Source organism: Orbicella faveolata, unplaced genomic scaffold (assembly GCF_042242905.1).
Source record: "Orbicella faveolata isolate gen_17 unplaced genomic scaffold, um_ofav_v1 contig_34, whole genome shotgun sequence".
NCBI lineage: Eukaryota > Metazoa > Cnidaria > Anthozoa > Scleractinia > Merulinidae > Orbicella > Orbicella faveolata.
Window position 1 is genome coordinate 22,785,047 of NW_028301563.1, and position 17,224 is coordinate 22,802,270.

The window sequence follows — 17,224 nt, forward strand, 5'->3', positions numbered from 1 at the left end:
CCATCTAAAATAACGCCTCTAACTATAAATGTAAAGGAAGAAACAATCTTCCCTAATGAAGACAGCAATATATATAAGTCCATTATCAGTAACTGAAGATCACGTATGCGATCATGAAACTTCATATACGCTTTTCAAGAAGATCGAAGATCGTCAAAAAGTGACTATATGCAAGTAAAACACTTGAGTGTTCACAAATGAGCGCTGACTATGCCTCATTCAAGTAGCAACAAAAACATTGAAAACATTGTTTTCGATATAATTCCTTTTAAAGTTAACAATCAATAACCATTATCTTATCTTTATATAAGGTGCATGGAAGACATTTAATAATAACTGGAGGTTTCTAGAAAATTATGACATTTATTTGTCGTAACCTAAATCTGTTTTTCCCAGTTTTTTATTCTCTAAATGATGAGAGCAAACCATCTTGTGACAGTTCATTTGACCTCAGCAAGGTGATTTGTCCCGTTCGGATGGCTAGTTGTGGCCCTTCAGTCGGATCCGGTGAGTAGTCTGGTGCCGGTCTGTTCAGGTCTTCCTGGAAGCGTTACCTCCTTAGTCTCCCACCCGTTTAGCAGCCTTGTGGTATCATGAACGCCCTTCATATCCTTTTGGTCTGCGGTCTGCTGCTTCCTTTGCTTCTCTTGCAGTTTCGTCGATTCTTGTCCTCTCAGTTTCTCCCGCAGTTTCTTTTCACTTCACGATTCTTCTCGCATATGCTTGTCCAGCTTTTGCTTTCTCCGGCTTTTTTTGCGCCCCCCAATTTTGATTTCAGATCGTGCTTCTCCTCGACAAGCTTTCGTGTGCTCTCAGTCTCCAAGCCTCCATTTCGGTTTTTCCTTCCCAAGGGCTCCTGAAGGGTGGATGAGAACATGTCCTTGAATTTGCTCCACTCTTACTTCATTCCAGGCTTTATCTCTTCTTCATCATCCAATCCATCTTACAGAGCACAAAATCAATACGAACTCCTCCTTCACTCTTTGGTCCTTAAACCTGATAATGCAATACTTTTGTCAATCTTGTTGACCCTGGGTTCTTCAGGGCCAACAGCTTCATCTTAAACTCAGCCACATCTAGGTGGTGATCCCATCCCACATCCACACTGTACAATTCAAAAGCAAGAAGAATTTAGTTCCAAAACTAGCGGGGTTTTCTATCTTATACAGAGGATTTGGCAAAACGTGAGTAGTAGGCAAGTGAAGGAAAAAGTTAATCCAATTGAGACATATATTGATTTTAAACACCATAACAATTAAAGTGGCTGTGAGCCACTGAACTTGGAAAATAAATTATGAAAGGGTGTTATGAGGCATTGCTCATTAAGGAACTACTTGTGATGTGAGGTCAGTCTAGCTTTCGAACGAGCCCATAAAGCCTTTTTCCATTCAGGGTTGTTTGCAAAATGAAAAAGTTCAACGTTAAGAAGCTGTTTGTTACTCAGGCCTGCCTACACGTTTTGCATTACACGTATCTGTACATGTCTTCCATGTGTTGTAGTCAAAAACGGTAAGATCATTTTGTTTGGTCAAAAGTGAGGTATAGACTGAGCGAAACACTTGAGCCTGCGGTACGTAAACAAAAGATTAATACTGGGAGTTCGAATCCCAGTGGTGTCTACTCTTTATTTTTCCTTTTCTTCTTCATTGTTTTTTCTTTTTCTGTCAAGAAACCATTTACCGAAAGGTAGCGTTTGTCATTCCGTTTCTTGTGTTAAAAAAATCGTCTGGAGCCTTTAATCATTCATTTATTTCGATTGCTTTCGAACTCACAATATCACGTAGGTTTGTGAAGGAAAAACCACGAAGACTTTTCCTGAATTGAATCGCTAAGGAAGAACCGTAAGTATTTTCCTTTCAATGAAAAAATCGTTATATCTTCTACCTCTCGAAAATAACTAACTTGACACGCTGCAAGCGACTGTAAAACGACCTTACACGGCTGACGCTCGAAACCCGTGGGCGGCGGCGGGGGGAGGGGGGAGGGGGGAAGGGGGGGACTCCTATATGAAAAGGTCGGGGATGCTCGTCTCGGGTACAAATGAAGGATTCTGGTCTCATTTAGGGTGTTGATGACGAAACGTCACCATTTTTAGCTGTCAAAGTATCCTTTAGGGTGCACTCGAGGAAATAATAATAAAAGAAACGCTCTCATTTAATTTCTGTTTTCAGGCTTGATTTCCGCTGATCTCTCGAGTACGCGAGTCGGATCTACAAGTGCGCGCGGGATCCTTTCTTGAACAGTAGCTAGTGATCGCTTCATCCGAAGCCGACTGAGGCTGATAACCCTTACCGAGAAATTCTGGATATCACAAAAACCTCATCCAATAATTGTTTCATAGCAATCACTGAACTCACTCACTTGGCCAGCATACTGATGGACAAGAAGGAACCGAGCGGCTCAAGCCATTTTCTCAGTCAGGTGCAAAATATGGTAAATCTCGGTTCCAGTTTAACAATTGCCCGAGGTCCATTCGATAGAGTAAGATTCAGTAAACTGACAACAATGGCTTAGATTTAATTTTTAACCACCGTTACCGGCAAATGCAGGGCAAAGTACGATTTTGGCCTTGTCGAATTCCTTTTTGGTAAGAAATGTACAATCTAAAGCCAGCGAAGCAGCACGGAATACAATGAAACTTGATCATTGCATTTCAGCGTTGACAAGAGCAGCTTTCGAAAACACTCAGCCAAAAGGAGTAGATTCAAAATATTAACTTTTTCAACGACTGGCGGTATTGTTATAGATGTCAATTTCATTTCTGCTCCTTCCTAATCGTGTGATAAGAACCAATGTTTGGCAATAAAACCGGAAACTAAGGACTTTCCTGCTCATGCAACTTAAAGAAGAAAACTTAGCTTGTACATTCAGGGATGACAACATTAAAGTATGCAGTCGAACCTTAACGGCCACCTTTACAGCGGCCTATTTTTTTCAGTCCCGGCGGACGGTGCACTCTTAATGTAAACCATCTTATGTTAAGTTGTTTTTCCGTAAATAGTGTGCAACAATAAAAAAACTGAAAAACTTATTTTAACCTCTCTATAGCTGCCACCACTCCACAACGGCAACGGCCGCTAAAGCGCGTCCCAAGTGCCAAAACTAACCCCTCGATGGAGGGGGCCCTAGTCTCGACAAAAGCCAGTTAATCAACGACTGCAGAATTGTGTCAACAAAACCCCATTTTGTATTGTAAAAGGTCACAAAACTTGATCTGTGCCACGCGTCTTTGGTCTCTGCCGGTTTTGTTGCTCTCTCCTCCAGAGATTCCTCTTTCGTATTACCTTGACCGTGCAGGCTGGTAGTTCGGAGGCTGGGGAAGAGGGAATAACAGAAGCACGCCGGGAACGCCGGGAATGGGAAAGAGAGACTAGTCGCACATCCCATTGTTTTCTGGGAGCCGAGAGTTTTTGTTGATCTATTTTGAATGTGTTACGTATTTACATGCTGCAATAAGTATAAAAGCAGGTGTCATATTACACCCCTACCTCCCCATAACGGCTACCTCTACAAACTCTCTGCAGCGGTCACTTTTCTGTGTCCCTAGGGTGGTCGTTTTGGAGAGGTTCGATTGTATTCAGCTTCCGGACCCCCGTTTTGTCTATTATACCGATTTCCATTCGCCGGTTTTCATCGGTTAAAAATTCTTAAAATTCTAGTGTTTCAGACTGTTTCCTCTTATAGTGTCTACCCGTCCACATCCGTGACCAATACTCGTCTGCACTTTATTAGCTTTTTGTCCTTTTTGTCTAATATTGTTTTTAAAATGGGAATCTCTAACTCATAATCTAATATAGTGCTTAGAGAACCAGTATTGTCTATTGGACTCTCTTTGACTGTAGATACTTTTAAAGGTAATGACTGAAAGAGTAGAGTAGTAGTACTCTCATATTATTGTTTATCAAGTCACTTTCGGCGCCAACGAGTATAAAAACAAATAATTCAAGCCACAGGCTTCATACAGTGAGCTTTTGAGCTGAACTTATTCACTTGCAAAGTAATCAATAAGACTGGAAAAATAACGTTGCTGCTTTTTTCAAGTCTGTAAGAAAAAGGAGTTAAAGTGCGTCAAACAGCTCCAGAGCCCTGAGCAAAGAATATCTAGGGATTATTGCCTTTGAAGAATGACAGGTAATCAGGTCACTTATAAACTCGATCGACAGGTAATAAAATTACTTATCAACTCGCAGTAATTGTATACTGACAGGTATTGTCTGGATCGTTCCATTGTCGTCACTGGTTGTCACCTGTCAGTTCTTAAAGAAAATCTCGCCTCTTTCTCTCGATCGACGCGGTGACATTTCCACCGGAAACCAGAGACATATCACAAAGATTCCTCGGTAATCCGAGCCGTATTTGTGCAAGGGTTTTAGGCTGAAGTATTTAGTGCTGTTGGTAAATTCTTAAGTCATTTAATGCAAATTATATGGCTGCTTGTCGACGATATCGTTAGCTTTAGTGAGTTCGTTTTGCGAGAAGAACTACGGTCCAGGTCAGTAATTTCCTGTTTCAGTTTATTCGCTGTTACTTAAAATAAAGCTCACAAACGAATAGGAATGATTTCAAAGTTTCCTGTTAAATTTGCAGTGAGATAGCGTGCCTTCACAAAGAATGAGCAGTGTTGCTAATGGGATTTTAACATGTGCATTTGTCGCGGACTCCAATCTTGGCGAAAAGCACGTATAGATCGACTGACTACAAATAATTTTCCAACGATTGAGACGTTTTTCGATAATTCCTCTTTCTTCTAGAGTTGGTTAACCCTGTTATGTTGGAAAGTTCTTTGCCAAAGCTTCACACGTGTTAGGTCAGTTATAACCGTCTCTAGTTCCAATCGGCAGTCAGAATTGTACACTGAGGGTACCTGGGATAATGGCTTTCTTTTGTCCGTCTGTAATTGGAAGGAAGCCTACAAGCGCGGGCCAATTTAAAGGTATGAAGCTCAGTGTTCTCTGGTCAGTATTTTATGTCCGTAATCTTTTGTCGTTATTGATGTGGATGGTGTATTACATAAAAACATGACCGCAGTCACATAGATACTGCAGGGGGTTGTAAAATCGTTAGAGAGTAATTACGTTTTAAATGGAATTTATTACCTACCGCGAATCGAATACTGTTTCTCTTTGTTTTTCGAAGATCGTAGACTGGATACGTCAAATGCACAATTAAATGAGTTTTTTTTCAATTCGTCGCCGGGGGGAGGGTAATTATAAGTATTATTCCACAAAAATTTCGTAAATCTTATATCGTACACAGCTTTGATAAGCAAACAAAGCAAGTTCAACGTTAATGTACAAGACGCAGAGTTTCTTTGTTCAGACTCGTTTTAGAGTTCATAGGAAAGTTCTCTAATACCTTCACAATCAATCGGCGATGCATTCAGTTTATGTTGAGTGCTAGATTTCTCTTTGAGGCACAAATACAAGCTAGTCAGCTCAACGTCTAATATCGCCTATACACTTGGCAGGATTAAGTCGCATTCATTGTATTGGGAAACCGGTAACCAAAACAAAACAGTTTGTTTGCAACTCTTGAAAATACAGATAAAGAAAAACGTTTATGATATTAAGTTGCTTTTTTGTCTGAAGTGGCCTCAAAAAGTGCAGGCGTTGTTTCCTTTTTTTTCGCTGAATATCAACTTCACTGACGTGTACAATCCTTCCTTTTTCTAATCAACACGCTTTTATTCTCATTTATCCAGAACAGGAAGAAAGAGTTAAATATTCATTCCTTGCCCAACGATTAGATCAGAAATTTTCCATGATTACAAGACTTAACTGACTAATTCTTTGAACTAATTGCTTGTACTTCGTGCTGTTGTATAGCCGTCTTCATCGCGCTTGATGAAAATATTGCAAGTATGTCTAATACAAACCAGTTGACTCAATATTAGAAAGTCTTGTAAACTTGTTCAATCTCAACTCAAAAGATTGTTTACTTTTTCTACGAGTTTTAGGATTCTTGCATAATTTCGTTTCCGTTGCATACAGACGTATGGTAAAGATGTTTGCCCTGCGAGATAAATTCTTTTATTAAAAGATAAGGATTTCATCCGATTTCTTGCTGTGTTGTGTCAAGGTGTCGTCTCGATGGGAAGATCTTTTAAATGTATCAAAGCGGATAGCGGCTAGACTACACGCGAAATCTTCGCTCACAATTCAAACAAGACAAAAGAAAAACTAACATGTTACATTTAAAACAAATTGTGTATGATTCAATACCGGCTATAATGGCGGCTGCTAATTTGTGTTGACGTTTTCCTGTTTCCAATGGATATTTTTGAAATATATAGGGATTATTTTTAGCTTGAGAAATTCCTAAAATGTGTCTTGGGCTTACCAGGAAAATCTTACAGCTAATCAGTGATTGAACAAAGCTGCCATTAGCTTCACCTTCCATTTCACTGTCGTTCATTTCTATATGGGTAAAACCGGGAGTCAAATAAAACTCTGTTAAATTAAAGTGACGAAATATATTTGAATTAGAAAAGATGTGTCTACAACTAATTGCAGACATGTAAAGTCAGATTGAGCTGATAAACGGGGGACACAGACGCTGAGCCGAATAGGTTAAAACGTAACTGTGTGTTTCAGGGAGAGGGACAGGCGAAATTTAAACAGATAACTTTAACAATGACGACGTGCGTTGCTTGGGTCTATTTGTGTTAACAGAACTAATAAAAAAAGAACATTTCGGACATTGAAACTTATGGGGGGTTTCTCCATGTAATGAACTATTCGGGGGAGGGGCTCCTTTTGAAAGGGATTTGGATTGCATGAGTTGCATAGAAGAGAGCTGCCATTTAGATATTAAAAAGGTCCCGATGGCTGAGTCATCTAAGTATTTTAAGGGAAATTAAATGAAAGATTGGAAATAAGCGATGAAGTGTGCCATACTGTTCATGATGCGTTGAAAGGGGGCCATTTTCTATCAAGGATATATTCAAAAGGATTACCTTCTCTGTCAAAGTTGTTATGAAAAACGGTGAGCGTTTTTACCCAAGTCTGGGTAGAGCTTTCCCGTATAAAACTTTGTGGAGTAGATTTCGGGATATTCACTAGACTGGTAAACTTAATTATAACAAGAACGCTCAGCAGAATGTTTAACATTCAATTACTTGTTTCTCTTGTCGTGAAATAACACTCTCAGTGGTGAGAGTATTTAAGAGCTCTCAAAGTTGACTGATCTTTGGCTAGAATATCCTGAGGCGAATTTTTCTTACGTTTTCTAAAGAACAGCTCATTTGTCTCATTAAGAAATTCATCCTTCGTACCCTCGAATATTCATTTTTGGTGGTGCAGTCGAGAAAATCAGATTTGATTCATTGCAATTTATAGGATTTTGTTGAATCGTCGGCAGCTTTAAATGCCATGAATAATATTTACATCTTTTGCATTTTAATGCTGCTTGGAGGGCAAAGTCTAGTTTGGTAATAAAAGTGACCAAGTTTGAGGTATAGTTTTGTAGTTGATCTTAAGACTGATCAGCTTTGGCATCTTAATACAGGACGGGTAAGGTCGGACCGCCTTTCTCTGCCCCACCTTGACAGCTCAGAGTGGACACTTTTCTTTACCTTTTTGGTTTCTTGTGTAGAATTGTTGACATGCAACAAGTTTTTAATTAATCTGGCCTTTAGCTACACTTTTAGTGAGCTTGGTTTTTGTAAGATATCGTTTTTCTCTCGCTTTTGTTTTTGTTAAATCGTTCATTGTTCTGTCTTAGCAAACAAAAACTAGGTCTTGACGTTCCTCAGGGTGCGGTGCACTAAAGTGATCGACGAAAAGCCTGAGCTGTGAAGTGGGCACTCAGTTCCGTGCAAATTGCTCACTTGATAAAATAATTCGTTAAGCTTTCCTCTGTTAATCTCAACTAAAACATTGATGTTTCCGCCTAAATAGGTTGTCGTGTAGTCAGGCTTATCTGTAATGGCGCCACGGCTGCAATGAATATCACTGCCCATTTATTGGATTATTGATGATTTAGTGTCTCCATTACCTTGGATTGCCATATTTCAGATTTCGATCAGTTTCTTTAGGTGGCAAGTTTAAGCTGTTATTCTACTCATTGATGGGAGAAATTATGAAACATGTGAATCATGGCGCAGTGGTTAGATGCCTCGCCTCTCCCCAATGTTGCCGCCCGGGATCCCCAACCGGGATCGCCGGTGTTCGTCCTTGACCCAGCTGTTTTTTTACCGGGTTGCCGGTTTTCCTCCCTCGAAGGAAAGCAACATTGCTAAATTCCACTTTAATCGGCCACAGCTTCGTAGAACTGTAACGTGCTTCCCTTCTCAAACAAAGTTCACGAGTTTTTTTTCCTTTTTATTGCTTTCATGTCTTTCATTCTTCAGATGAGATGATAACACTAAACAAAAACGGCCTCCACCCTCTTTAATCGCCCTTACTAATCAACATAGTCATCAGTAGCCTTAACATATGAATTCACACGTTTCCTTCTTTAAAAAGCGGCATACTGACAGGCCAACAAATGGCGATAACTGAAGAAGGTAGAATTACTCCAATTTTCAGTGATAGAAAAGGGAAACCCACATTGCAAATCGCCCAGATACTAGAGGACTAGTGATTTTCATGATGGAATTGAATTTGTTGTTGACGGAGTCTTAAAACGCGATTCCAGTTTAACTTATACAACTGCTGCCACGGCTTGGAAAAGACGACGCGGCTTTTTGGAAGCTGAAAGCTTCGCAGAGTTCTTTATCGAGCTTTAAATATTTTAGTAACTTGTTTCCAGGTTGGTTGGTTTCCCCTGAAGGCTTGCACTTTCGCTCGCAGAGTGCTCATGAGTTGGTAACTCTCCATTGCTAACTTACCGAATTGTTATAATGCCCAACTGGACTATAATGACCCCGCCTCGATCTGCAGATTATTGGCTAATAATGCTGATAGTGGCGCGGCGCGGTATGTGTTAATGGATACAATTAACAGAGATTAACACTTAGTTCAACTATCGATAAGATAGTTGTTTAATTCAAGCTCAGTTCAGACTCCTTTGTGAGAAGCAAATCCATTAATGTGTTTTAACGATGTTTTCTTCTTCGTTTTATCCTTAAAAGATACCGCTTTTTATATTTTCTCACCGTCACCTCAATTTGAATGGCTTGAAACGATTACGTGTGAATTAAATCCTAAACATTATGGTGTTTATTTAAAGTTAATCCTGATTATTTTTGCCGCCGGAAGCTCATGCCACCTGTTGGCCCTTGTTTGGACAACATCATTGAATGTTTTTTTAAAAAACGGAAATGGAAAAAATCAAATCGAAATCAATAACACAGCAGAAATGTTGTTGATAATGAAGTTCCTTTAATTCATCCTTCAGCGTGATCAGTTCATTTCTTTAGCATTCACCTATTATTGCTTTTCAAAACATTCCCGGCAAACACGAAATTCTTGAAGAATTTGAAGTTGTCAGACCGACTAGGCATGGTGGTCTTCTGTCAGGACGGAGGGGGAAAAAGTTTCCCGTTTCCCCTCTCTACGCCTGAGTGAGGAACCATGATGGGCACCTGGTGGAAAATCAAGTCGTCGTATTTTCTCGATTATTAGTATAGTAATCGGCATTGATTCAGGGCAAGAAGTTTTATCTCGAGAAACGGTATCTTGTGGAAGATTACTGTTTATGACACGCAAGGCCTGTCAATTGTATACTTTACATTTGCATTTTTGTGCGGTATCGCAAAGTACTTTTTAAAAATACCATGTAACTGAAACGAATATGCCTAGGATATCGGCTGTATGTCTGAACTCCCCTAGTACGATCTTTACAGCAACCCTGATGAGAATTTGTGAGTGATGGACTTACAAAAAGGGAAAAAATGTGGCGTAGAGTTGTTCGGTTCTCTTTCTATCAAATAATGTGACCTTCTAAATGTAGCATGTGAAATATGCACGCTTAGCTTGACCCAAGGTCTCTTTAAGACAACTTCGACAATACGTGTACACCTTTTGTCCACCAATAAACCAAATTCGACCATCTTAATTTTATGTGAGTCGGGCGTAGGCGATCTGCAAACGATTGCCGATTGCCGGAGTGCTAATGAAAAAAGGTTGAATGTGAATAGACTTACGTCGTATCGTATTCATTTGAAAACGTAAAAGATACCCTAAGCATGGCAGATTATTTGCATGTTAAAATACAAAAACAACAATGGTTTTTGTGACCTATTGTTGTTGTTTTGGTAAAAGCAATAGTCTTCTTTGATCATGATAGAGGATTGTGAAGTACAAAAGATTTCACTAAGCTGTTTTTTAATTCCGGGTGAAGCGTGCTGTCCAGCAAGTCACCTGCTTCAGTTTCCTTTACTAAAAGGAAGATTCCGTAATTTCGTTAATAAATTCATTTAAACTGTTCAACTGACACGTATACGTATAATGTGTAAAGCTTTTAGCGCTTGGTATCGATTGCATTTTAAATAATTTCAAAATAAACTTTTGAGTGTGAGTGCGAAATTACTTTTGAAAAGCCCACGACACTCAGCAAACACCTTTCAAGTCAACAGTGTTTTGGGAAATGAGCCAATGAAAAGCAAGGGATTCTTTTCTCTAGGTGTCAAACATCCGTAGTTTCCATGGCAACCACAAAAGCTGCGAAGCGCGAGAGACGTTTAATTGTGTGCTAATGAGTTTCCCTCCTCCAACGCCAAAGTGTATTTTGAATAATCCACGACGCGCAAAGCGACCGCCTTCAGACAGGTTTCCTTTGAAAATACGAGGCGACATCAACTTCAAACATGGAATGGCATGATGATGAACTAGATGAGGGTGAGAAAAATTCTGTCGCTCAAGGATCATTTGTAGATTCGATACCATTCAGTTTTAAGACCTTTTAACTCCCCGGTTGAACTTTTAACATACTAATGATATCCTGCGGTAGATGTTGGCCGGGACTAATTGACGGTTGTAGAAAAATACGGGTATGATTCTCAAGGTTTCTTTCGATGCGTTCGTTAGATCTCTTATTTTATGTGGCTTTAGATCATACGCTAAACTTGCACGAAAATGTAATAACTGACATTAGACTTACGTCGATCGAGCTTGATAACCTGCAACTTTTATGCATACATGCAGCTTTAATATTTTCCCAAAGGGACCAAAAAACAACATAGCATTTCAGGCCTCAGTAAGGAATGTTGTAACCATATTAAGATAATTTGTTCAATTTTTTCGCATTTTTTTCTTAGTTTTCTCAGAGTTATTTAAATTATTGCAGATCCATTATTTCTATCGATTTCAATTTTCAACACGCAAACTGTTCTCAACTCTAGATATCGCAGTTTTATAATTCGCGTAATATATATATGTTTTTCTGCGCGAATTAACATTAATTAAGAAGAAGGCAGGTTCTTTTTTTTTTAATTTAATATAAATAGACCTTATAATTAAAGAGTTTTTCGTTCAGAATCATTAATTTCGCGATATCAAATTCTCATCCATATTTAATTCATCTTTTCAAAAATATGCGTAATTTCTGTGGAGATAACTATTTTCTTCAGATCAATACGAACATTTTCAACGTAAAATGATTCTAGAATTAAATTCTCTAAATCGTTATAATGATGTACGTGCAAATATGGGCTTAGAAAATACGTCACACTACAGACAAATCATTCTTATTTAAATTTGCTGGATTGCGATAAAGCTCTCTGCTCAACTTATCTAACACTTCGTTTTCTTCTGCTTATATTCACTGCACGGTATCCTACCAAAGAAACAATAACATAAAGCTACCTTTTGTGCAGACACCATTGACAAAATTGATTGTAAAAGAAATGGAATTCTTTGATTTCCTTTTCCTTTATTCACAACAATCAACAAATAATCACGTACTTGTACCACAGCAATCAACGAATCATGACGTACTGCACTCACACTATGGGATCACATACAGTACGTGTCACTGAGACTTACAACTATCGCAATCTACGACATCAGGTAAATTACTTTTTGAGTTTGTCACCTTTGGTTCTTTTCTCTCGTGTCCTATAGTAGCTTATAGTACTTTTACAATTAGGCTTGTAAAGAATACGGACGCGCTCTAATAGATAAGAACTAATGGTGCAGCAATAGGTTTAGTTTTACATAAGATATCGTCTTTATTGGCCAAATTTTCCGGCGATACCTAGTATAATCATAATACGTCTCACACGCATTGTATGTCTAGCCAAATAGGAAAATAAATCAGAGGTAAATACAGACATTTTTCGTGTTTAGAGCAGTTTTCAATTGGTTCTCGTGAAACCAAAACCAAAGCAATCTTTGTGGCCAATCACAAAGGACAAAGACAATCCAGTGAACCAATCAAAGCTCGAGGTAATTACATGTAGCTGACGCAAAGCGCGGGAAAACATGTGCGAGTAAGTCACGATTGCTTTTGGTTTTGCTTCTGATTGGATGAAAAAGCGGCGCGCGCGTTTTTTAAGGCGCGGTCCAAACGCTGCTCCACTTATGTGCCGAACCAAACTTGATTACGTTCGACTTTAGAGCGACTTTGGAGCGACGGCTGGTTCAGACGGCGTACTCGCGTCGAACTTAATTCGGAAGCCGCTGATAACAATTTTCGACGAGAAAATATGCGTTCTAAATTCACGGACTCTGTCTAAATAGAAAAGCTATGACTAACATTTCGCTGTTATCATGCTGTTATAGCAATATTTAGGGAAGCAAATTCAAACAAGGTTCAGTGTTTGTATTTAGAGAGGTTTTCTCCCGGTTAAATCGACTTGTTAAAGGGAAATCTAATAAGCTGGGCTATTATCACGAAGAAAAAGCAAAAAATGAATTTGCGCCAAAGAAACTCGCTTACACAGTCCCGTTTCTCATAACTCGAAGGCATACTGGTATTTTGTTGTCTTTATATTTAGCGACGACTTTGAGCTTCAGGCATGACTGGTCACGCCACTCAATTTTGAGCCAATCACGAGTCCCGTTATATGAAAAATAAATTACAGTAATTTATGCATTAGGTTCGACACATGATGAGAACGTCGTATGAATTAACTGCCGCTCCAACGTCGCATAGTGCGACAGACCCTGTCGAATTCAATGTTGTTTGCTGCACCAAACTTAACCTGCCGAACCAAACTGATTCAAACGCCGCTCCTTTGCCTTACTTAACTCATCAGTTAGGTTCGGCGCATGAATGGAGCGGCGTTTGGAACGGGCCATCGATCGTGTAGCGCAGTTGATGCAAAACGAATTACTTTTCGACATTCAGATGAAAACCGCTCTATGTGGACATCTAATTCGTCTCATACTTATGTTACATTTTCCTAATTCTGCCATCATTGCATTGATGCAAACAGAGTACACTTCACTGTCCCCTTGTATGTGCACGGGTATCCAGCCATAGATATGAAGGCCTTACCTTGTCTTGGGCACTCACTTTACTAGCCATGGTCTGCGTTGCAAGGCGAAAAGAAAAAATTCTCCAAAAAGTTGCCATTTCTTCTCCCCCACGGATGGAGTTATTTTGGATCCAGTCAACTGACATGCACTTATCGCAGAGTGCCTGGAACACGACTGGTCTTGAAAAAAAAGTAACTTGATTTACGAAGACGAGCCTTCGTTGTTTAAAGATGTACACGTGTTTTATATGACAACTAATTTATGTAATTTCTTCCACAGTTTATACGTCAAAAAGGGCTACGAAAAGGAAACTTCAAACGTTAAAACCATTGCTACCCGGAGGTGGTGAAATAAAGATGGATATTGACCAAGATGACGACAGCGATAGTGGAATAAGTCAAGTTTATCACCCGAGCTTAAACAACAACTCTTTCTCACTTCCAGACATAGCAAAAACTGAACTAGCGTCAAGACTTGCTGCTGCATCACCGACACATCCTGCAAATATTAAGGCGAGGGTTTTGTGGAAATACAATGCTGTTGAACGGTCAGACTTACAAGCGGAAAAGGGGGAAATAGTGCTGCTACTCTACAGAGAAAACAGTAAGGTTTATGCAGTGAATAACAAAGGAAAAAGAGGATTCATTCCGTTTAATTATTGTACTGTGTTACGTAAAAATGATTTCGTCGCAAGCTTTCCTCGCACTGAGATTACGAGTAGCGTCAAATGGCCTACGAAGGTTCACGCTCACGACTTTCAAAAGGCTTCGTCTCATCAGTCACGGGCTTCTTGTATTTCTACAAGAGTAGTACATTTGCCACGCAGCAATGTTACTACATCCTCTGTTCAAAGAAGTCGGAGCGAAGAGGCGCTGTTCAGAAATCACGGTCAAAAATCGAGGACACCAAAAATGTCTTCGTCGCTCGAAGACTTACCCGACGACAACCGAACCACCTCCATGGTATCCGATCTTATTCATTGGGATCGAAAAGCACCAGAGACTTTTAGACGTCGGCAAAAAGTTCAAGTGACTCACTTCCGAAAGTTTGAAAATGAAGTTGTGATGGTTTTATTTGATTTTCACGCTGCGGACGAAAATGACGTGGATGTGCAGCGTGGAGAAGTTGTGACCGTCCTCAACAGAGATGACGAGGACTGGTGGTGGGTGATGAGAGACGACGGCCTTGAAGGATTTATTCCAAGTTCTTACGTCTCTATTGAAGCCATTCGAATATCTTCCGGTAGTTCTCCTGGTACGTTGCATCTTGTTTTTGTTGCTGTTACTTTTTTTTGGAGGGGGGGGGGGGGAGGGGAGGAGGGGGAACGAGACAGCCGCAAGCGTGGGAGGGAGAGGATGGTATTCCGTTTTCATAAGCAAACGGTGTATGGGATGTAGCTTTCGTGCTGTTTTACTTTAAATGAAAACAAAGATTTTTACGCTTTTGATCCGAAATAAGGATGTTGGAGAAAACGATTTTTTTCAATTTGGATCTTAATAACGAAAACTGCAGTGAAGCTGTTCTAAGTTGTTTCAATTCTACGTTTTATTTTGTAATTCTTCATTAATTTATAAGGTTTTTACTGGGAAGAAATGAGACCCTCCAGTCCCCTTACTACCAAGGGAATACAGCACAATTCATTTGGAAATGAAATACCGTCATTAGTGCGTGCTTGTCTTTTTGTTGTCCTGAAAGGAAGGTTTGGGGAAGGGGTGGGGGGTGGGGTGGAGGGTCGTGGTGCTGAGGGATGGGGAGTCCCATTTCAGCCTATGCAGTGCCATTCCCATGTTCTTGATTTCCATTTCCAGTGGCGCAGACCCCAATTTTCCAGTGGAAAAATAGGCAGATCTATTTCACACCTTCAGGCCCTTCCTTTCACATAGTTTGTTCGTGTCAGACAATCGCCGTGAAGCCCCGGCATTACGTGTTTGAGTGGTCTATTGTAATTTTTAAGAGACTATTAGATCCTGTACAGTGGTGCCCATATGAGACTGCTTATATTTAGTTATTTGCAAGCGATAACGTAACATATCTGCATCCCATATGTGTCTGTTTGAAGAATATTTGACCAAACTTCCTATTTTGCAAGACGTTAAAGTCATGTCACCATTGACGTAAAAGTAGATTCTGCAGACTATAGAACAAAATATAACGCTTTTGCGACTAAATTTATTTGTGTCCTCTCAGAAAGTACTCCAAGGAGCAACTCAACAAGCAGTTCAGAGAATCAAGTGAGATTTCAGGACCCGCTATGCACTTTCCACAGTTATGAAATAGACACCTCGGACTCAGACTCCACCAGATCAATCATGGAGGGCGAGGAGTCTGGGAAGTGGATGTTTGAAGATTCCAAATGGAGCACTTGGTGCTAAAATAACTATCCCAGGACCAATTTCCTTTTCAATCTTACGTCAATCCTCTGTTATATGTTTAAAGGTGCTATAAAAGGAAGAAAAAGACTTGTGTAAAAAAAAAAACATAATGATTAATTAAAAAATAGACACGAACGCAGTGTCATATTTGCAATATTCAGGACCGGGTTTTTTTTCATGGGTTTTTTCCTCCGGGTAAATGGACCGCCTTTGTTCGGTGTTGTTGTGGTATTTGCTCGTCGCAGAGAGCATGGTGCGGCCCTCACCGGCCCTGATGACTAAAGCAACCGAACCCTTGACCAACCATGCGATGTTCTCCAGGTATACTGATTTATCTTGAACACACGCGTGCAAAAGGCTTCTAATCCCTGACCGTGATACAGACGATAACAGCACCAGAAAGCCGTTATGCATAGTCGTCAATAGGGACTCGTAGATCGAAGTGCCAGTACAACATTGAGTACCAACCTCGTTCCCATGCATTGACCTTTTCCCTTACTTGTGGGCGGGGCCCCGCCCCCAAGAAGGTACCACCCAAAGCAAAGGAAAAGGCCATGGGAAAGATTGGATTGAGTACAAGCCTTATCCTGTGCATTCGATTATATTGTCTTACAGTCAGTCCCAACGGTCGCATAACTTCTTTGACCACAGTGCAGTGTTCGTCGCAGTTGTCCATGTACGTAATTGTGCGGAAATTGAAATTAGGGGTCTGAGTTTGCGAGATTTTCTAGTAAAGGCGATACGCATTAGGCAGACGATAGTTGATGAGGTTGCCCAAACTGTTCTCTTTATTTACTGTAAGTGATACAGGGTACCTCTATTGATTGTAATCGAGCCCAGACATTTTAAAGATAGAAAAAAAGAGACTGAAATGCACATGATCATTTGTAGAGTTAATTTATTTGTAACGCCTGACACTCGATAATATGTGACGTGGCTTTATGAACTTTATTGCTTCCACTAAGCAATAAAGGCTCGTGTGTATACCCAAAAATAACAAATCACAAGTGGGATATTCCATGTACTGATCCATTTAGTATTTTCGCTTACACGAGATTAGTCTAAACGCGTCACGTGACTGAATATTCCCCAGCTAAAACTGGGGAACATCCGAGGATGACCCGAGGATATCCGGCAAATTTGGAAACCGTGCGTGTTGCGAAAAATATTTAAAGAATGACAAACACATTAGCCTTCATTTGGCGCAAATATATGTTCCTATTTGTTCGTGGACATGATCTGTTCCTCAAAGCTCACAGTTTTCCCTTGAGCTACGCTCTCGCAAAACTGTTCACTTCTCGGAACAGATAATGTCCGCGAACAAATATCCGAGCATATTTTCGCGCAACGAGCGTTTGGGGAGCGCCTTGCGTTCCCAGGCTCTCTCTCCTCTGCCTCCTGTAGCGCTGGGTTTGCTAAAATCATCTCCAAGCGCGAGTGGGATAACTGTTTTATTAAAAACGCCCCAAAAATATAGCAAACTAGACT

At 40.1% G+C, this 17,224-nt stretch overlaps 1 protein-coding gene across 3 annotated transcripts; it reads left to right on the forward strand.

Moving 5' to 3' along the window:
• The first annotated feature begins 4,274 nt into the window (after positions 1–4,274).
• LOC110057178 (sex muscle abnormal protein 5-like) lies at positions 4,275–15,892 on the forward strand. 3 transcript variants are annotated; one of them, XM_020763762.2, is made up of 4 exons: positions 4,275–4,492; positions 4,752–4,933; positions 13,644–14,618; positions 15,552–15,892. In XM_020763762.2, the coding sequence occupies exons 2-4, from the start codon at positions 4,873–4,875 to the stop codon at positions 15,734–15,736; spliced, it is 1,221 nt and encodes a 406-aa protein (XP_020619421.2). In that variant the 5' UTR covers positions 4,275–4,492; positions 4,752–4,872; the 3' UTR covers positions 15,737–15,892. The 3 variants fall into 3 exon arrangements, with proteins under 3 accessions (XP_020619421.2, XP_020619422.2, XP_089127708.1); XM_089271582.1 differs by lacking the exons at positions 4,275–4,492; positions 4,752–4,933 and adding exons at positions 10,692–10,781; positions 11,858–11,951; XM_020763763.2 differs by lacking the exons at positions 4,275–4,492; positions 4,752–4,933 and adding an exon at positions 10,675–10,781.
• Positions 15,893–17,224: the final 1,332 nt, after the last annotated feature.

What these genes read in the sequence shown, in the direction of transcription:
- LOC110057178 (XM_020763762.2), top strand. Translation starts at nt 4,873, where the DNA reads ATGGCTTTCTTTTGTCCGTCTGTAATTGGAAGGAAGCCTACAAGCGCG. An exon ending in AAGCGCGGGCCAATTTAAAG is followed by an intron (nt 4,934 to 13,643) that starts GTATGAAGCTCA and finishes TTTCTTCCACAG; the next exon opens with TTTATACGTCAAAAAGGGCT. An exon ending in ATCTTCCGGTAGTTCTCCTG is followed by an intron (nt 14,619 to 15,551) that starts GTACGTTGCATC and finishes GTGTCCTCTCAG; the next exon opens with AAAGTACTCCAAGGAGCAAC.